At 42.2% G+C, this 22,170-nt stretch overlaps 1 protein-coding gene across 2 annotated transcripts in view; it reads right to left on the minus strand.

Annotated features, from left to right (window-relative positions):
• Positions 1 to 3,978: 3,978 nt before the first annotated feature.
• Positions 3,979 to 22,170, minus strand: part of kremen1 (kringle containing transmembrane protein 1) — a 266,840-nt gene continuing 248,648 nt past the window's right edge. For both annotated transcript variants that reach the window (XM_068055195.1, XM_068055196.1), the window contains one exon: positions 3,979 to 5,972. In XM_068055195.1, the coding sequence (XP_067911296.1) occupies positions 5,816 to 5,972 (157 nt within the window). In that variant the 3' untranslated portion in view covers positions 3,979 to 5,815. The remainder of the gene's footprint in view (positions 5,973 to 22,170) is intronic.

The raw sequence follows: 22,170 nt of genomic DNA on the forward strand, positions 1-22,170 counted from the left end.
GAATGTGAGACACTAAAATAGCATAAAAACTTTTTAAAACAGAATACAGTTTTACAGCACATACCCTGTTATACTTGTCACTTTTTCCAAAGTGTGACCAGGTATAAATGAAGACAATTTCAATTTCTAAATGTTTCAGAAATATTAATGTATTCAAAAAACACATTTCTCAATAAAATAAATTCCACATTTTGTAACTTCTTTCCAGGAAAGACATTTCTCACAATCCCATTATATTCCCTTAATATTTCATAGCAAGTGTATAATATTTATAGAAGATATTCTGATAGAATCGGTAATTGGAATTTTTGTGGCAGTTTTATATTAACATATCTGGGAATTCTTATCAAGGAAATAGCTTAATTCCATTTTCCTGTGTTTTTATAGAGGAATTCTTTTCCCAAGAACTTTTTCCGCCTTTCTGTTTCTATTTGGGTTCTGGCAGTAATATCAATGAAGGATGAATGGTTTTTCTGGCAGTGATTCCTAGCAAGCCAGAGACTGCAATCCGCCCCTAAATTCAAGGATTGTCTCTGAATGCCTCCAACCATCTTTCATCTTAAAACTGTAGAGTTTTGCAATGGTGAAATAAAATGATTCATGGTTTTCTGACACATTTTGTTCTGGATTTAAGGTAACTTTGATTACATAAGAACTAAAGAAATGGGAGCTGGGGTAGGCCATTTGGCCCTTCAAGCCTGCTCCACCATTCAACACGATCATCTTCTACCTCTACTCCACCTTCCCGCACTATACCCATATCCCTTAATTTTCTTAGTACCCCAAAATCCACCAATGGATAATGTTCTCTGTATTTATCCAGAAATATTGCAAGTGCAAGCTTGCAAAGGGCACTTTTTGATAGAAGGTTGGTGGGGTGCATTAATTGCATTAAAAGCTCCATAAAGTGTACACACAAAATGGGAACTTTTGATAGTCGGGAAGTCTGGCTGTACTAATCTACGTTTAACAGTGATTTTGCACATTGAGTCCTCACTTGAAGACCCTGGCCTGAACAGAAGGTAAGAGATAACCTGGATATAATCACAGGGTGTGCAGAAAACATATTCCATTCATGATGAGCACAAGATGCAAATTGGCAGGCGGCATGCTCTTTGAACTTAGAAAGCGAAGCTGAAAACAGCCCTGAAGACACAGAAACCTTACCAAATATAAAACAGACATGAAACCAACAAACTGGGACAAATGATTGACGAATGCAAGTACAGGTTCTCTGTTGCATCTATACAATGGTCACACTAAAATCCAGTATATGAATCACTATTGGATACCAATTTTTAAGCTAAAATATGGATTTGGTTTATGTATACCAGTGTAACTTGAATACCAATAGGATCTATACAATGCACATTAAGAGTGTGGCTTATACACAGGTATGGCTTATACACTAGATTTTATGGTACCGGTCAATCACCCTTATCCATCCAATCTGAAGGTTCTAACTTGTGTAGAGTCGGCAAAGCAGAAACATATGACCATGGAGCTCAGGGTTCATCGAATCACCCTAATGTTCCTCCTTCAGCATTGAACCAGTCACAAGGCTGGTCACATGGGTATTAAACAAATCATAATCAGAGCAGTCATAAAATAAAGCAAAGTAAAAATGTCTATATCTACCAGCAGTGCAGTGATCTGCCATGTTTAAGCACCTGCCTCTTAATTGGACACTAGTGGGCTTAAATACTCAACAATACCCACGATTGAGAACTGCCATTGCTACATTCTAGATCAGTCATAAGTTGTTAAGTCGGACCTCTATCTGGAATGCTTCCTAACAATAGAATATTTTGTTTTGTTGGTATTTGTTTCACTTAACCATATAGATTCTGAGCACTGAATCACAGCCAAACTGGAGAAGCCTGGGGCCTAGACAACACAATCATCTCAACCAAAGAAGGACAACATAAAGGCAACTGGCATTGTGGGAAAGGCAAGGACAAAGACCTCAAATGAGAAAAGTGAGCTGTAAGACCTGAAATGATAATCTAATCAATATAAATTCTCTTATCACCATGTATTTGATAAAGATAATGATTTTACTCCAATAGCCCCAATTTCTCTTGTACTGAAATGTTAAAAAAAAAGAAAATAAGACAGCCACCCAACATAAGAGATAAGACCCAGTCCCGCTATAATTATCTCTACTCAATTACCATAATTAAAGGCCGCTGTGACAGAAGAAAGATCGAGCTGTGCATGTAAGCACACGCCAAGTATGCAGACTCATTCGTACTCAAAAAGCTTGAAAATTCATGTGGTCTCTAACTACCAAAAGTAATTAAAAACCTTTCCAGAAATGCAACCTTTGAAACATATCATTAATGTGTAATTTAAAACTGGAACCCATCAGCAGTGCTGGAAGTCCTGAGTCGAAATTTGACAACCCCTGTATTATACACAAGACTCAGAAGAAAAATCCAGAAAGCCCCTTCGGTAACACTTCACAATCAGGTGGGTCAAATATTTCCACAATGACATATCCATATAAAGGATTACTTCGAAGGCTGAACTGGCTTGACATGAAGTGGTGGTCCCTTTAAAGTAAGGACTAAACAGGGTTCAGTTTGTAAAAGTCAAGCCAATTCTAGGAAGCAGATAATAAAGGGATCCTAAGGGATCCATGCTTCAGTTTGGCTCAACACAGCATTAGTTCTGTTTGTACTTAACCCAACTAACCAATTTATCATACTATATCTTGGTGTTTAATATAGCTCCCTGTGTTTGGCTTAACAATCTGTAGTGACTTGTATAACTAGACACACCTTCATACACACACATGAGTTGGAGTATTAAGGAAGCTATGTTCTTGCTTTCAGTTGTCTTATGTTTATCACACCTTTTGCTGAATGCATTTCTCACAGATCACCCGAGTTGGATATTGTTCCATTTCCACTGAGCTCTGTATTGTATCTTTGTAAACTAGCATGCCTAAAAAAAAAATTACCCTGCAAGGTTTTAAAATGATATAGGAGGAGTCTGGCATATTGCCATTCTGATTAGGCACATGTCAAAATGGCATCACTCATGAAAGTCTGATTAAACAGTGGCTCTGAAACCGTGTAGGGAGCCGCAGGCTGCAAATGTTTCCCAATTACTGTTTTAAAACAATTTTTTTCAATCTTGCGCAATTTCAGTTTATTCATAATTAACATTACTTTGAGCTGAAGACAATATTTTTCTTAATCCTGTGCTATATATACAACAAAAGGGAGTATTTTTTGTGATGAGCAACATTTATTTTGGCCTTTGATGTATTGTATAGGCTGGCTGTTTGTGGCAGATATCTGAGTTTTTTAGCCTGAGGTTTATTAGCTTTGGTTTATCTTTAATGTCTGGCAGGCTACAATTTCATGCATCACTAGCCCAGAGCTCCACTGCCATTTACCTTAGCTCTAAGGAAGTACCGTTACTTTCTCCTTTCAGGTCTTGTCTGATACACTGTCCCAAAGTCTCCACAATACGCAGCAGCCTTCAATAACAAGAAAAACTCTATAAAATACCCCCTCTGGTACTGCGCTTCCATTAAAAGCCAAAATCTGGAACAACTCTGTTGATTCCAGGTTTCAGTATGGGACTGGCTTTTTTTTTAGTTAATGCTATTCATTCTATTCAAGCTGAACAGCTGTAGCACTAGAATAGCAGGTCTGTTGGCTCTAAGAGGTAGAATACGGACCAATTTGCAGGTGTAAAACATGCGTAACAAAGGCCAATTTTGGCGCTGACATCTCATGCCTAAAATACACAGAGTGGAGCAGGGGCCAGGCCTGCTGTGCACAGGATTAGTAAGCAGTCAATCACAAAAGGTTGTTGTTTTGAAAAAAAATATAAAACAATCAAATGATGAGCAAGAGTGCATGCATGCCTCCACATTATGTCGATTGCAAACACCCCCACCCCCCGCCTGCCCAACAATCCCCTCCTTTCCTTTTACCATTTCTGCAGACATACATATGGACCACTGCCGATGAGGGGAGCTGAATGAAATTGAGTTCTTCAATCTGGAGAGCTGTGTGTGGAGAAGCGACAGGCACAGGCAGCTCATCCAATCAATATTATTGAGGCATCAGGCCCAGTTACGGGCCTGTCTCAAGCCTCCCAGTTTGAGTGCGCGTTGCTGCTACATCGCTGCCTTTGCTCACGAAACCAGTGCACCAATAAATCAATACCCCCTAAGTTACCTTACTAGTCTGCCCTATTGCATGGAGACAGGATGGGAAGTTGGACCATTAAAATATCAGTCTGGGGAGTGATTTACTTCAGTTTGAATTTGGCAGTGCTGGCAAGATGTGCAAGATGTCTCCTCTATAACATATATTTTGTATGATTCTCAAAGGTACACTTATACTGATAGTCTGCTGGTCTTCAAGACCTATTAACCTACATGAAGTTAAGTGCTTCCCTGGGGATAAAGGTGATCCTGAGCCAAGTTCATTGAGGATTTCAATCAGCCTGATCCAATCCAAACTCCTTTCGAACTCCAGTGGTTTGATTGTAGTGCTTTGCCACAGAGCTGAATGGTAGAGGTCTACAATTATTTGATGCAAAGTGATGTTGAACAAAGATTAAATGCTTTCCTATAAGGACCAAGGAGAAATCAGTCCCAGTCACTCACACATTCCCCCTATTGTCTAGTTACATACCAGCACTGGCAGCGATCTGGGATCAGGTCACTGCCCAACTTCTTGCCAGGCAACTGCAATGTGGAGAGTACCCCACAGAGGAGTAAACAACAGAAACCGGAGGGGAGAAGTATAAATAAATACAAATGAAATTCTACACATGCATAGTGCTACTTATTTTGGACTTAAGCTTTTCTGAAAAGGCAGGAGAGGTTCGTTTAAAGTTTAGGCTTGGCTGAATGGAAGGAACCCCAACAAAACTGAATCATCACCAACTCACTCAGCCCTACATTTAGCACTAGTTTTAGCAAACAAGATATCATTTTAGTACGAGGTGAACTTTGGCATTCCCTGTAATAAAATCTCAAAAAGCCCACCCTTGATTTCAGTATTCCCAATGGATTGCAGGTACAGATTTATACATTTGAGCATATTTTTGGTTTCTTTCCATGATTCTTTCACCTTCACAATGATGGCTCTGTGATATAGCAATGAAGACTTCGAAGGGTGAATTAGACTCGCCATTCACTGTGGATTTTGCAATGGTTTTCTGCCAATCAGAAAACTCTTCTTTATGTTCCTTACCTACAACTTGATTGAAGATTAGGCTGTAGAATTTAAGAGCAGGTTTGGTGTTAAAGGTTTTTGATTTTCTGCAACTGTTAAGAAATCACCCGTAGATCTCAGTTAGATAGTGCAGACAAACATGGCCTGAAGGGCTGAATGGTCATTGCATGAACATAGTAGAAGAGTGCCAGCTTGAAGGATAGAATCACTATCAGTCTGCATCTATTTCCAGAAGGATTCTGAAAATCAAGTAAAGTGTCTTTCCCTTATTGGAGCCCAATAGAAATCCAGTCATCATAACATAGAGCCTTATGCTGGTGACACCTTCCTCCTTGTTAAACTGTACGAGCATAACATACAAAAGTAGCTGAGATTTTTTTTTAACCAGACTCTGGCTTTGGAGATGCCAGTCTGGTGGTGTTCCAAATGGGCATGCGTGAATGCGTGTGCCAGGTGTGAAGTGCTTAATTCAATGAGTTTAAAGCCACCTTCACGCTGAGGTATCAAAGTGCTGGATGTTGCAACTGAAAGATAATTTAAAGGAGCTTCCATATTGAGGAGAAGTGGTAGAAGTTCTTAGGGTGATAGTTCTCTGTTGCTGCAGTAGGTTAGTCACCTACAAGTGGACTTCGATCTCCATGTTGGTCTTTCAGTTTCTTCTTAAAGAACAAAATGGTCGAGGGTTTGTAGGTGATGACCCAGGGTTCAGACGGAGATGATTGGCTGCAATTCTCTGAGCCATCTTGTGCGGGAATTCTACGAGACCTAAAGAAAAATAAATTGACCTTTTAAGTACCAAATTTAATTGATCTTTAATTCATGGGTGCTTTGCATTTCATTATGTTCATTTTTAACAATGTTCACTACTTGCAGCTACAAGTCCACCATTAGCTAAGGGGGAAGAGGTGAGGCATGTGGCCATAATATCTATTCCTTTATAACAGGATAAATGCCAGCCTGGGTGTGTTAACAGGGCACAGAACTATGCCCTAATATACAGAGAGTGGCAGCAACCTGCTAGAAGTACTCCACCTGCTGATCCAATTGATGTTAAAATTAATATAAGATTACTTTTAAGATTGATTTTAAACCTCTGCCCACACTGTGTGAAGCAAGTATAATGATCCTTCAATCCATTTTCAAGTTGACATTGGTCTAAGCAGTGTGACAAGAACTTAGTATTTCCCTCCTAATCATCATCCCTTTTTTCATTAACTCTGTGTGTAGTTTTATCACAATTAACAGATTAGTTCACGGTCCCTGTGGCTCAGAGAATCAACTCACTAACTTGTATAACACTGAGCCGTACTCACCGGGAGGATCCCAGCTTCAATTCCAAGGCCAGAATTTTACGTTGGACTGGAGGCCCCGCCCACTGTCCAAAAAGTCGGGAGTGGGCTGGCCTCGGCTGGGCCTGGAAACCACTATGATTTTACGTGGCCCAGGCCCTTAATTAGCCTTGGGCGAGACTTCTGCCTCTCTGAGGCAATGCCACCGGGAGTGCTAGCCACTGCTGCGACTGCACCCAGCTAGAAGAGCAAGAGGGACACCGGCCCGGAATGAAGGTAAGTGTGTGGGGCCTCGTCGGTGCCAATCAGCCAGGCCCCAGCGAGGCAAGGGGGGCTTGGGGTGGGGTCGGTCAGGGGGTGGGGGGGAATGTTGTGCAGTGGGGGTGCCCTCCGTGGGGCACAGGGTGCCCGATCAGGAGGGGACCTCCCCCCCAGCCCGCAAGTAGGCCGCAAGGTTTTACTTAGAGGTAATATAGAGGTGGGAGGAGACCCTTAAGTAGCAGTTAATCGGCCACCTAAGGACCTTAATTGGCCTGGGGTGGGCGGACCGCTAATAAAATTGCAGCAGGGGCTGCAATGTGACAGGAACAGCACCCCTCACCTCCTGCTCAATTTTATGTCCCCTCCCGCCTCCAGCCTGCTCCAGCGAGGGGCGTAAAATTCCGACCCCCAAGTATCTGCAGTCGGACTTGAACGCAGAACCTGCTAATTCAGAGGCAGGAATGTCAGTGGCAAGAGTGCCAGTGGCAAGCATGCTACCACTGAACCAAGGCTGACAAGGAAACTGGATTTAAATTAATAAATAATGAAGCAGTGAACTGGAGACATCTGAGGTATCAATGTCCAAGTGAATTGAATAACTAGATCAATAGATCGGGCTTTAAATTAATAAGGAGCAGGCAGGGTTCAGACAAGGGTAAATTTCTAAGTCTGAACAGAAAAGCCAAGGCTGTAGAGCAGAATAGCAATTTAGGTAAAATCAAGCAGATTGCGTGAGGAAGGGTCAAAGAGTTATTAAAGGGCACTTGGGCATTCGTGACTAAGATCACAGGGAAAAAATCATTTAAAAAAATAAAATTAAAGGCACTATATCTGAATGCACAAAGCATTCATAAGAAGATAGATGACGTAATGACACAGAGATAAATGGGGTGGGTTTCATGGCCATTACTGAGACATGGTTGCTGAATGGCCATGATTGGGTACTAAATATTCCAGGGAATGTGACTTTTAGAAAAGATAGACAAAATGGAAAAGGAGATGGGGTATCCCTGATAATAAAGGAAGGGAGATAGGATCTTAGTCTGGAAAATCAGGATGTAGAATCAGTATAGGTGGAGCTAAGAAATAACAAAGGACAGAAAGTGATCACAATGTTGGGACAGAGTACAAATCAGGAAATTAGAGGAGCACATGACAAATAATACATAATAATCCTGGGGGATTTTGATGTTCATACAGATTGGGCAATACAAATTGGCAAAAGTAGCTTGAAGGACAAAATTGAGATAGTTTTCTAGAACGGTATGTCAAGGAACCAACTCAGGAACAAGATATTTTGTATCTAGTACTATGTAATGAGACAGGATTAATTAATAATCTTATAGTAAAGGATCCTCTAGGGAAGAGTGATCATAATAAGATGGAATTTCATATAAAGTTTAACAGTGATGGGGTTATGTCTCAAACTAGGGTCATACATTTAAACAAAGCTAATTATGGAGGTATAGGGGTGAATTGGCTGGGATAAATGGAGAAATTAAATTAAAAGCTATGATGGTAGATAAACAGCAGCAAACATTTTTTAAAAATTCATAATTCTTAATGAATATGCATTCCCTTGAGGATTCAAAGCTCCATTGGAAAAGTGGAACAGTCATGGTTAACTAAAAAAGTTAATGATAGTATTAGATTAAAAGGCAAGGCTTACAATGCTGGCAAAAAGAGTAATAAGCCTCAGGGTTTGAAAAGTTAGCAAAGGATAACCAAAAAAATTGAAAAAGAGGGAGAAAATAGAATGAGACAAAAAGAGCAAGAAATATAGAAACAGGCTGTAAGTGCTTTAACAAGTATGTAAAAAGGAAGAGATTAGTGAAAGTAAACATAGGTCTCTTAGAGGCAGATACAGGAGAAATTATAATGGGGAATAAGGAAATGGCAGAGATGTCAAACTAATATTTTGGACTGAACTTTATGAGTGAGCTGTAGTTTGCGGCGGTGCACTCTGATGGCGGCATGCATACTGCGCAGATGTGCCGTCCCTGAGCCCCTGTGATATTACGCGCGGGGGCTGATTTAAATAGAGGGGGCAAAGCTGCTGCCCCCGATGGCATAAAGGGCGTGGCCACCTCATCCCTAGTAACAGTATATGGCGCCACTGCGCGGGCGCTGGCACCATTTTTAAAGGGGCTTAAGCCCTTCAGTTTCAATTTAAAATTTAAAGGTCCCAATCTCTGGGATATAATAATAAAATGTCATTTCAAATATCAATCACTTCTCCCACCTCCCAATGGGTAAATTATACATTAATTGCCCTCTTCCCCCTTAATAAACCTTTAATGGTATTCTGAACTTTCTCCACTAAAATTTGTTCCCTTTGACTCTCAACCCCTTCCCACCAACCCCACAGCCAATAAAAATTGTTTTCCCCACTCCTCCACCCCTCCCGCCTTGAAAATTTTATTCCTCCCCCCTCCCCACCAGTTTCTCGCCTCGGAACTCCATATGGAAGGACAGGCGGCAGCTATAAACTTGGCGTGGGACAGCCGCTGCCAGCAGGTAAGCGTATTTGCATGTAATTTAGGTTAATTTGCATATTAAGACGAAGGGCCGGCCGCCAGGCAGCAGGGGGGACCACACCAAGGTCCCCCGCCGCCGGTTATATGTGGCGGGCCCTTCTCGATGTTGCGGGTCAAGGCAGGTCTCTCCCTGCAGAATTCTACCGGCCCCCACCGCCATGACCCACGGTGTCAAGGGGCTGATAAAATTCAACCCTTTGTGTCTATTTTCACAGTAGAGGATTCAACGAATAAACTGGAAGTTGTGAGAAAGCAAGGATCTAATGAGAGTCAAAAAAGTAACAACTATTAGTAAAGAAAAAACACTAGAGAAATTAATGGAACTAAAAGCTGACAACCCCCCCTGCCCCGCCCCCCAACCTGGACATGATGGCTTAATCTTTGGGGTTTTAAACGAGGTGAGTGCAGAGATAATAAATGCATTGGTTTGATCTCCCAGAATACTCTAGATTCTAGAATGGTCCTCGTGACTGGAAGGTTGAAAATGTAACCCTGCTGTTCAGGAAAGGAAGAAGAGAGAAAAGGGGAACTTGTTAGCCTGACAGCAGTAGTAGGAAAAATGCTGGAATCTATTATCAAGGATGTGGTAACAGGACAATTGGAAAATCACAATATAATTTGGAAGAGTCAATGTGGTTTTATAAAAGGGAAATCATATTTGAGAAATTTATCAGTGTTTTTTGAGAGTATAACTAACACGTAGGAAAGGGAGAACCAGTGGATTTTCAGAAGGCATTCTGTAAGATGCCACACAAGAGGTTGTACATAAGGTTAGGGCTCCTGGGGTTAGTGTACTATATTAGCATGGATTGAGGATTGGTTAATGGATTGAAAACAAAGCAGAAGAAAAAGCAAGTAATTTTCGGGATTGCAGGGTGTAACTAGTGGATTGCTGCAAGAATCAGTGCTTGGGCCTCAGCTGTTTACAATCTATATTAATGACTTAGATGAGGGAAGCAAATAAAATGTATCCAAATTTGTGGGCGATACAAAGCGTGGTGGGAACAAATGCTGTGAAAAGGATGCAAAGAGGCTGCAAAGGGATACAGGCCGGTTAAGTGATTGGGCAAGAAGGTGGCAGATGGAGTATAATGTGGGCACGTGTGAAATCATTCACTTTGGTAGGAAGAATGGAAAAGCAGAATATTTTTTAAAGGATGGGAGACTAGTAAATTTTGGTGTTCAGAAAGATTTGGGTGTCCTTGTTTACAAATCACAGGAAGTTAATTTGCAGGTACAGCAAGCAACTAGGAAGGCAGATATGTTAGCCTTTATTGCAAGGGGGTTGGAGTATAAGAGTAAGGAACTCTTGCTGCATTGAATACAGCTTTGGTGAGACAACACCTCAGTACTGTGTATAATTTTGGTCTCCTTAACTAAGGAAGGATAAAAGGATATACTTGTTTTAGACTGGGTGCAACAAAGGTTCACAAGATTGATTCCAGCTTTGAGAGGGTTGTCCCAGTATATTCTCTGGTGATTAGAAGGATGAAAGTTGACCTCATTGAAACATATAAAGTCTTGGAGGGCTTGGCAAGGTAGATGTTGAGAGGTGATTTTCTCTGGCTGGAGAGTCTAGAACTAGGGGTTAAAGTCTCACAATAAGGGGTCAGAGATGACTGAGATGAGAAGAAATTTCTTCACTCAATAGGTTATAAATCTTTGGAATTCTCTACCCCAGAGGGCTACAGTCATTGAGTATATTCAAGATTGAGATTGATAGATTTTTCAGCACTAAGGGATGTGAGGATAGGGCAGGAAAGTGGAGTTGATGTAGAAATTCAGCCATGATCTTACTGAATGACAGAGCAGACTTAAGAGATTGTATGGCCTACTCCTGCTTCTTATAGAGAGTTACAGCACTGAAACAGGCCCTTCGGCCCACTGAGTCTGTGCTGACCATCAACCACCCATTCATACTAATTCTACATTAATCCCATATTCCCTACCACATCCCCATCTTCCCTTAATTCTCCTACCTACACTAGGGGCAATTTACAATGGTTAATTTACTTATCAACCGGCAAGGCTTTGGCTGTGGGAAGAAACCAGAGCACCTGGCAGAAACCCACACAGTCACAGGGAGAACTTGCAAAATCCACACAGGCACTACCCAGAACCGAACCTGGGTTGCTGGAGCTGTGAGGCTGCGGTGCTAACCGCTGTGCCACTGTGCCGCCCCATGTTATGTTATGTTCAAAAATAATAGATCAAGGAAATACAATTTCATTTGTGAAGCAACTGAACCTAACCCCCAATCCATTCAACCATTCATCTTCCATCTATCAGCGAATACAAGTTATAATTATTGACTCTGCAGTTGTAGTTTGCTTCACACCTGGAATAAAGAACGACCAGACCAGCTGATGAACACCGGCATCATTCGGCATGTACCAGTGATCTGACTTGCTGAAAAGCGAAACTCTCTCTGAAACACATTGAGCCACAGATTTGGAAAGTCAACTGTTCTGATTCAAAACTTTAAAATGATCAATGGCTTCCTGAGGCCACTGCATTCTTTGATGATAATATTTGTTCAAATGCCAGAAACCCATTTGTGGTCACTGTGGCCAAAGGGGTTTGGGGGCATTTGCAAGCAAAAAGGAGTTGAAGGAATTCTAGAGGCTTTTAGCTCCATTTTCAGGTATAATTATAAGCTGATAGTCGCTTCTCTTTAAAGCCTTTGCTCTTCCAATTTCTGAAGATGAAAATAAAGAGGTGCTGCCATGGAAACGACGGAATTATGCCAATCCAAAGTGCACCACTAAAGGCCAAGTTCAGAACTGCTCTGAATTTTGAATGTACGACCTTTCACATTTATTTTTCATGATACAGAAAGGCAGAAGGCCAGCCGATTGCAGTTAAAGGTGTCACTGATGCAATATAAGGTTACTAAACTCTCCTTTCCAATGTTCCAATGCAGCATTTTCAATCTGGCTGTGTTGTTGCAACTTGCCCAATTTTACTTTTGTAATTGTAGGATTTTCTAACAAACCACCTCTGGGAGAATGGATAAGGGTAATATACTCGTCAGTACAAAATGCCCAGAAAATAAACAACTAACAGCGCCTCTGAAAAGCTCTCACTCTTGCTCCAAACATATAATATTCCTATCTGAAGTACCGAGCATTCTCTATCCCCATCAATGTTGCCACCCCGTACTGAAGGTGGTTTGTGGTCCAACTTAAATGCTGATACAAGTCAATTGCATGAAATGAAGCCAATTCTTCGATTGTGTTCAAAACATTTTTATTTTGTACGTAGGTCTAAGTTTTGTCCCTGCAGCTATAGTTTGCCTCACAGTTGGAACAAAGAGTTATCAGACTAACATCATTCAATAGTGTCTGGGTGGGCAGGAGATCTATTCCAAATTCTAAGGTATGTTGTTTCGTTCAGTATTTTATTTTGTAATTTGTACCTTTTATGATTCTAGAGGGTAGAAACATGGGCTTAAAGTAGATGGCCCCAGTTGAAGAGCTGGCACTGACACAAATGCAAAAGGCCTGATGTCTTTTTTCTGTGCTGACTCTATGGGAATACTATTAATCGAATCTACTTGATGGGAAACGCAGATCCAGATCAAGTACTCATTCTACACTCTGTCCAACTGCCCAATTTTACTTCCCAATGAAATCAATATAAAGTAAAAAGAATGCGAAAAAGGAAAGACTCGCATTTATATAATGCCTTTCATATTCTGCGGATGTCCCAAAGTATCAAATATAGGAAACAGAGCAGCTAATTTGCACACAGAAAGGTTCCACAAACAGCAATATGATAATGCTTAGAAAATCTATTCCAGTGGTGTTGGTTGAGAAAAGAAAGACTTCCATTTATAACAACAACTTACATTTATATAGCGCCTTTAATGTAATAAAACATCCCAAGGTGTTTCTCAGGAGCATTATAAAACAAGACACTGAGCCACAAAAGAAGACTTAGGTCCGACAACCAAAAGCTTGGTCAAAGAGGTAGGTTTTAAGGAAAGTCTTAAAGGAGGAAAGCAAGGTGGAGAGGCAGAGAGGTGTAAGGAGGGTATTTCAGAGCTTGGGGCCTAGGCAATTGAAGGCGTGGCCACCAATGGTGAAGTGATTAAAATCAGCGATGCACAAGAGGCCAGAATTAGAGGAGCACAGATATCTTGGAGGATTGTGGAGCTGGAGGAGATTACAGAGAAAGGGAGGGGTGAGGCCATGGAGGGATTTGAAAACAAGGATGAGAATTTTAAAATCAAGATGTTGCTTGACCAGGAGCCAATGTAGGTCAACAAGCACAAGGACGATAGGTGAACAGGACTTGGTGCAAGCTAAGAAATGGGCAGTAGAGTTTTGGATAACCCCAAGTTTACAGAGAGTACAATGTGGGAGACCAGTCAGGTGTGCATTAGAATAATCAAGTATAGAGGTAAGGAAGGCATGAGTGAGGCTTTCAGCAGCAGATGAGCTGAGACAGGGGTGGAGTCAGGTGATGTTACAGAGGTGGAAATAGGCAGTCTTAGTGATAGCATGAATATGAGGTTGGAAGCTCATCTTGGGGTTAGATGTGATATCAAGGTTGCGAACAGACAGGCTTAATCTCAGAGTGTTGCCAGGGAAAGGGATACAGTCGTTAGCTAGGGAACGGAGTTTGGAGCGGAGACCGAAAACAATGGCTTCAGTCTTCCCAATATATAACTGGAGGAAATTCCTGCTCATCCAGTACTGGATGTTGGATAAGCAGTCTGATAATTTAGCAACGGTGGAGGAGTATAGAGAAGTGGTCATGAGGTAGAAGTAAGTGTTATCAGCATACATATTAAAATTAACACTGTGCTTTTAGACAAGGTCGCTAAGGGGCAGGATGTACATGAAAAATATAGCACCTTCCATGACCACAGGACCTCCTAAAGCACTTGACAGCCAATGAAGTACTTTTGAATTGTAGTAACACTGTTGTAATAAACGCTGTTGTAATATAGGAAACGTGGCAGCCAATTTGCACACAGCAAGTTCCCACAAAGAGCAATGTGCTACATTGGCCAAGACACTGGGAAGAACTCCCCTGCCCATCTTCAAAATTGTCCAATGGGATCTTTTATGTCCTCCTGAGAGGGCAGATGGGGCCTCTAACATCTCAGCCAAAAAACAACGCCTTCAACAATACTGCAATCGAATGTCAGATTTTGTGCTCAAATCTCGAGTGGGACATGAATTCACACAACTTTCTGATTTAGAGATGAACATGCAACCACTCAGCGTCAGCTCACACTAAATAGGTCAGAGTGTATAATGGATCACTGATCTGCTGAACAGGTTAGCTAAAAATTGCCCTGCATGATTCAAAGTATTTTGAAAGATAGCTCTTATGCTTTACATATGAACATACATACATATGAATTAGAAGCAGGAGTAGGCCACTCAGCCCCTCGAGCCTGTTCCGCCATTCAATAAGATCATGGCTGATCTGATTGTAACCTCAATTCCACATTCCCGCCTACCCCCAATAACCTTTCACCCCCTTGCTTATCAAGAATCTATCTACCTCTGCCTTAAAAATATTCAGACTCTGCTTCCACTGCCTTTTGAGGAAGAGAGTTCCAAAGATTGATGACCCTTTGAGAGAAAAAAAGTCTCCTCATCTCTGTCTTAAATGGGCGACCCCTTATTTTCAAACAGTGACCCCTAGTTCTAGATTCTTCCGCAAGAGGAAACATCCTTTCCACATCCACCCAGTCAAGACCCCTCAGAATCTTATATGTTTCAATCAAGTTGCCTCTTACTCTTCTAAACACCAGCAGATGTCAAACCTTTCCTCATAAGACAATTTGCCCATTCCAGGTATTAGTCTAGTAAACCTCTGAACTGCTTCCAATACATTCACATCCTTCCTTAAATAAGGAGACTAATACTGTACACTGTACTCCAGATGTGGTCTCACTAATGCCCTGTATAGCTGAAGCGTAACCTCCCTACTTTTGTATTCAATTCCCCTCGCAATAAATAACATTCTATTAGCTTTCCTAATTACTTGCTGTACCTATATAGCAACCTTTTGTGATTCATGTACGAGGACACCCAGATCCCTCTGCATTTCAGAGCTCTGCAATCTCTCACCATTTAGATAATATGATTTTTTTATTCTTCCTGTCAAAATGAGCAATTTCAGCTTTTCCCACATTATACTTCATTTGCCAGATCTTTGCTCACTCACTTAACCTATCTATATCCCTTTGTCGCCTCCTTATGTCCTCTTCATAACTTACTTTCCTATCTATCTTTGTGTCATCAGCAAATTTAGCAACCATACCCTTCGGTCCCTTCATCCAAGTCATTTATATAAATTTATATAAATTGTAAAAAGTTGAGGCCCCAGCACTGATCCCTGAGGCACACCACTCATTACATCTTGCCAACCAGAAAAATGACCCATTATGTCTACTCTCTGTTTCCTGTTAGCTAGTCAGTCTCTATCCATGCCAAAATTTTACCCCTACACTATGAGTTTTTATTTTCCGTAATAACCTTTGATGTGGCACCTTATCGAATGCCTTCTGGAAATCTAAGTACATCCACCAGTTCCTCTTTATCCACAGCACATGTTACTTCTTCAAAGAACTCCAATAAATTGGTTAAACATGATTTCCCTTTCACAAAACCATGTTGACTCTGCCTGATTACCTTGAATTTTCCTAAGTGCCCTGCTATCTTTAATAATAGCTTCTAACATTTTCCCTACGACAGATGTTAAGCTAACTGGCCTGTAGTTTCCTGCTTTCTGTCTTCCTTTCTTTTTAAATAAAGGAGTAACATTGGCTATTTTCCAATATTTGTTTAATAAAGACCCCAGTTAACATTTAGGCCCCAAACGATAGCAAATATGACTATTCCAGATATTGGGGGTATGAGTAGAAATTTTGTGACATTCCTTTTTACCATGTTTCAGGATTGTTTTGAGGGCCAATTCTCTGCAGAAGGGATTTGAAAATAAAAAATAAAGGCACACATCCATCTATATGGCACCTTAAACAACCTCAGGTTGTTCCAAAGTACTTTGCAGCCAATCAAGTACTTCTGACATGTAGTCACAATTGAGATGGAGAAAAAACTCCAGCCAATTTGCACACAGCAAGCCCCCACAAAAGACAAAATGTTTTAGTGATGTCAGTTGAGTAATAAATATTGGTTAAAATACCTGAGAGAACTCCCCTGCTCTTATTCAAAATAGTGCCGTGGTATCTTTTACTTCCTCCTGAGAGGGCAGATGGTTTAATGTCTCACCCAAAAGGCAACACCTCTGACAGTGCAGTCCTCCCTCACTTCAGCGTCAGTCTAGATTATGCGCTCAGGTCTTTGGGGCTTGAACTCACAACCTTCTAACCCCAAAGCAAAAGTGCTACCAACTAAGCCGTGCCTGGGAACCTGAAGCACTGAAACTGGGATTTTCTCTTTAATTTAAAGAAGAAAACTTTTCTCTGTCTGTTCCTTTTGATGGGGGTGGGCGGGATTAGTAAATGAAACAGAAATAAACAAAAATAGCCACTGGTGGTCTGGGACAGGACTAGTACAATGATGATATTAGGCGTGGACATGGTCGGCTGAGGTCCAATTGGCTGACATTATCAAATGCTATTCTCTTGACCTCACCATGAAGGGAGCAGGCGCCTTCTGGGCTCCACTGTTTTCAAAACAAGTGGATGAAATAAATAAAGACTGAACACATGGAACAGATCTCGAGGTAATTAATTTACATTCCAAGTATTTACCACAGTTTGCTGTTCCTTTAATCTCATTTCCAAACAGAATCCACAGTTAAGTCTCGTGACTAATACTGCTTTACAGCTGGGAAGATTGTGATTATTTTTCTCCATAAGATTAACTTTCATCAAATCAAATTTCAAATGAGATTTTTTCCAGCCTGGTTTCCGGTCATGATACAGTATATTAAACATTGCACAGAATATCAACTCGGCTAATGACATGTTGTGCTTATAAAACAGCAGGAACCCATCTTACTACTGAGAGCTTCATGAACCAGAAAACCTAATTCTCTGAAAGCCTTAAAGAGGCACTGTTTTGTTAAATGTGTTTGCAAACCTGATAAATTGGATGGCAAGGAAGGGGAGAGTTCTAGGGTTGCCAACTCTAAAGGTTAATATGGGCACTGCTGCAAGCAACCCAGGAGAAAACCCTCAAGGGCAATTGTTAAAAATGGTGTGTTCTTTTTAGTTTCTTTGAACACTTTCATTTACTAGTTATAAAAAATATTGGAGATGGGAGAGGAACAAAATGCTGTTTGTTTAGGTGGGAGTCACGTGAAGAAAACTTCAGGAATATGTCCAATCAGAGTTGGCAATGCTGGGGCACACTACTGCATGAGTTCACCCATCGTTAATCACATTCCTCTCTAAAATGTTATCCTCATCCCCTCTCCTCAATCTCCACCCCTATTATTCAGATGTCACTGACTCATACTTGGAGATAGTTCTATTGCTGTCAGCTGCCTTCCAGTATCTTGCACCAGCTGCCATAAGTCATTATTTTTCTTCACATTGTTGGGATGTGGGTGTCACTGGCAAAGTTGGCGTTTATTGCCCATCCATATTTGTCCTTGAGAAAGTGGTGGTGGGCCCACTTCTTGAAATATTGTAGTCCATGCGGTGAAGATGTTGTTAGATGTTGGGGGTGGGGGTTGATGGTGTGTTCCAGGATTTTGACCTAGTGACAATAAAGAGTGAGCAAGTCTAGACAGTGAGGGACAGATGTTTCCCCTTTTGTCGCAACAGTGGGGTGGATCTTTGGTGGGGCAGGACTTCTGCCTGCGTCCTTATCCTCAGCCTATTTCCTGGGGTCAATTTAACTTAAATCATAAGTACAAGTGCGGGGCTCATTAATGGTACCAATACCACAAACATCTCAGCTGGGTGTGGAAAACAAACTGCTATAGCACTGCTGAATGAAGATAAACAAAATCTATTTTAAGTTTTCGATCTGCTGCTTTGGCCAGGGCAAGTCCTCCCAGAGTCATCAACTGACTCAGTCAAAGTCACCCTTTAAATTACTTCCCCTTCTCCTCCTTAGCAATGTTGGAATTGGGAATGTAACAGTGTTCCAGATGCTCGGCATCACTAGAGTGTCAACATGCCCCAGTGCAGCACAAGCAATAAAAGGCAGTAAAATCTAGCCCTGAGTGCCTGGAGGCTATCAGAGCATGGAGGGGTATCACAGTTAGCAACAATGTTCAGAACAGCGCACCGCCATGCCAGAAAGTGGATTTACTAACTGAGCCATCTGGGCAGCAACAAGGATAATTTGAGAGAGTCATCACAGATAGGGGGGCTTTGAGTTTAAGAACGAGGTAGCAGTGCGTGGGTTCATACTCCATTTAGTAAATTCATATACAACATATGGACAGTATTTTCAGGGCAGTGTTCACTTATTCATGTTTATGGATAAAAATCAGCACCACTTCTGGTTACTTCTCTCAGTGCTGCTTCCTATTTTTCCCTGAGCACCACTCACTTCTCCTCCCCTCAGCACTCCTTCCTGACCCTCCCCTTAGTGCTGCTCCTGGCTACTCCTGTCACTGTCATTCCTGGTTACTCCATTCAGTGTTGCTCCCTGCTATTCCTCTCAGCACCGCTCCTAGCTACTCTTCTCACATCACTCCTGGTAAACTCTTTCAGTGCTCCCTTTGGTTACTTTCCTCACTACCACTCACAGCTCTCATCTCCTGTTGCTGTTGCAGCACCAATGCATATTGTAGGTGGGAATTCTCAGGAGTTCCGGAATTCCTGCCCAGAGGATACGGCAGCAACATTAAACTCCCATGAGAAGCATCAAGAGTTAGGAAACAGGCACAGGCCTCGGGTGTTGGGAAGGGTGGTTAGAGGAGGAGAGCGCCTAAATGAACTGTGTGGAAAGGGAGGAGAGGACTGAGAGGTGATCTTATAAAGATACAGTTAAGGCAATGGGAAAGATGAAGTAGAGCACTGTTTTATATTTAAATTGCTAGATTGGACAAGAGAACACAGGTTCAAACTAGTAACACCAATATAGAACTGATAACCATCTTCACACCGAGAGCAATCAACACTTTCAGTAGACTACTGGAGAGAATAGTGGATGTGAAAGACTTGAATCATTTTTTTAAAAAAGCGTATTGATACAACTATGTGGGTCTGGAGGGTCTTTCTGAATGGATGAGCTAAGATGGGCCAAATGGCATTCTTCAGTTGTAAGAATCCTGTATCCTATGGACTGGAAGCTGGGGATAGGAGGTGAAGACTAGGCCTTTTGGTTAGCTTGACAACCTTACATACAATGTTAAAACAATTTAACAGATTTTACAAAGAGTACCAGTACAAATCCACCTGAACCTGCTATTTCCCCTAAAGAAATGAAGAACATTTCCACTAAATCTGTGTTAGGTAAACCTGCACTATAAGGTGTCATAGCTCTTTGGCCCACTGCACTTTAAGTGTAACTATCCATCATAGGCCTATGCTCTGGGCTGTTTTTGAGCTATCAGCTTCTTTTGAGGCTGTTAGCTTTAAAGCACTTTCTAGGTTGGTAGGTGTGCAGGTTCCTGATCTCAGTCATTGCAACAGGGACCCACTTCAGGCTGCTCTCATATACCCCCTTACGGTAACTCAAGCAAAGCCTAAAGTTGCTCCAAAAAGAACAAATAGCTAGTGACTTAGTGAGTGATTTGTGTGCCAGCATTATGGCTGTTTATTCTCAGTCCATGATCTTCTGGAACTGTTTCCCAAATCCATTGCCTTGGTCCTTCTCTCCCTCCCTTCAAAAGCCATTTAAAAACCTCCCTTTTGGAGGTAGCCTTTATTGCCCCCTCCCCTCTTAATCTGCCCCATCTCCTGCTCAGGGAACTCCTCCCCCATTATAAAACACTCTCAGAGGCTTTTTGATTTAGCTGGTGGTGATGTTGATTCAAGCTGTTTTATTGACTTGCATGATTCAGTGAGGCTAGATACCAGGGGAGGCAGTGGTGTAGTGGTACTGTCACTGGACTAATGACCCAGGATATTGCTCTGTAAACATGGGTTCAAATCTCAACACGGCAGAAGGTGGAGCTTGAATTCAATTAATAAATCTGGAATTTAAAGCTAGTCTAATGATGGCCATTGTTGTAAAAACCCATCTGGTTCACAAATGTCTTTTAGGGAAGGAAATCTGCTGCCCTTACCTGGTCAGGCCTACATGTGACTCCAGACCCACAATAATGTGGTTGACTATCACATGGCCTGGCAAACCACTCAGTTGTATCTAACTGCTAGGAAGCCAATGAAACCAAATGCACCATCTGGCATCAACCTCGGCACTGGAAACGACAACAGCAAACCCAGCCCTGTCATCCTTACTAACATCTGGGGGCTTGTGCCAAAGTTCGGAGAGCTGTCCCACGGACCAGTCAAGCAACAGCCTGACATAGTCCCACTCACAGAATTATACCTTACAGACAACGTCCCAGACACTGTCATCACCATCCCAGGGTATGTCCTGTCCCACCAACAGAGGTGGTGGCACAGTTGTGTCGAGTCGGGAGTTAGTTGGCCTTGGAGTCCTCAACATCGATTCCGGACCCCATGACGTCTCATGGCATCAGGTCAAACATGGGCAAGAAAACCTCCTGCTGGTTACCACCTACGCCCTCCCTCAGCTGATGAGTCAGTACTCCTCCATGTTGAACACCACTAGGAGGAAGCACTGAGGGTGCAAACTGCACTCTGGGTGCGACACTTCAATGTCCAAGAGTGGCTCGGTAGTACCACTACTGGCCGAGCCCTAAAGGACATAGCTGTTAGACTGGGTGTGCGGCAGGTGGCGAGGGAACCAACAAGAGGGAAAAACATACTTGACCTCGTCCTCACCAATCTGCCTCCCGAGATGCATCTGTCCATGACAGTATTGGTAGGAGTGACTACCACACAGTCCTTGTGGAGACTAAGTCCTGCTTTCACATTGAGGATACCCTCCTTCATGTTGTGTGGCACAACCACCATGCTAAATGGGATAGATTCCCAACAGATCTAGCAATGCAAAACTGGGCATCCATGAGGTGCTGTGGGCCATCAGCAGTAGTAGAACTGTACTCAACCACAATCTGTAACCTCATGGCCTGGGATATCCCCCAATCTACCATTACTATCAAGCTGGGGGACCAACCCTGGTTCAATGAAGAGTGCAGGAGGGCATGCCAGGAGCAGCACCAGGCATACCTCAAAATGAGGTGTCAACCTGGTGAAGCTACAACAAACTGTGTGCCAAACTGCAGAAGCAGCATGCGATAGACAGAGTTAAGCAATCCTATAACCAACAGATCAGATCTAAGCTCTGCAGTCCTGCCACATCCAGCCATGAATGGTGGTGGACAATTAAACAACTAACTGGAGGAGGTGGCACAACAAATATCCCCATCCTCAATGATGGGGGAGCCCAGCATATCAGTGTGAAAAATAAGGCTGGAGCATTTGCAACAATCTTCAGCCAGAAGTGCCGAGTTGATGATCTATTTCGGCCTCCTCCTGAAGTCCCCAGCATCACAGATGCCAGTCTTCAGCCAATTCGATTCATTCCGCATGATATCAAGAAACAACTGAAGGCACTGGATACTGCAAAGGCTATAGGCCCTGACAATATTCCAGCAATAGTACTGAAGACTGTGCTCCAGAACTTGCCGTGCCCCGAGCCAAGTTGTTCCAGTACAGCTACAGCACTGGCATCTACCCGACAATGTGGAAAATTGCCCAGGTATGTCCTGTCCACAAAAAGCAGGACAAGTCCAACCCGGTCAATTACCACCCCATCAGTCTACTCTCAATCATCAGTAAAGTGATGGATGGTGTCATCTGCAGTTCCATCAAGCGGCACCTGCTAAGCA

Source organism: Heterodontus francisci, chromosome 23 (assembly GCF_036365525.1).
Source record: "Heterodontus francisci isolate sHetFra1 chromosome 23, sHetFra1.hap1, whole genome shotgun sequence".
Taxonomy (NCBI): Eukaryota; Metazoa; Chordata; class Chondrichthyes; order Heterodontiformes; family Heterodontidae; genus Heterodontus; species Heterodontus francisci.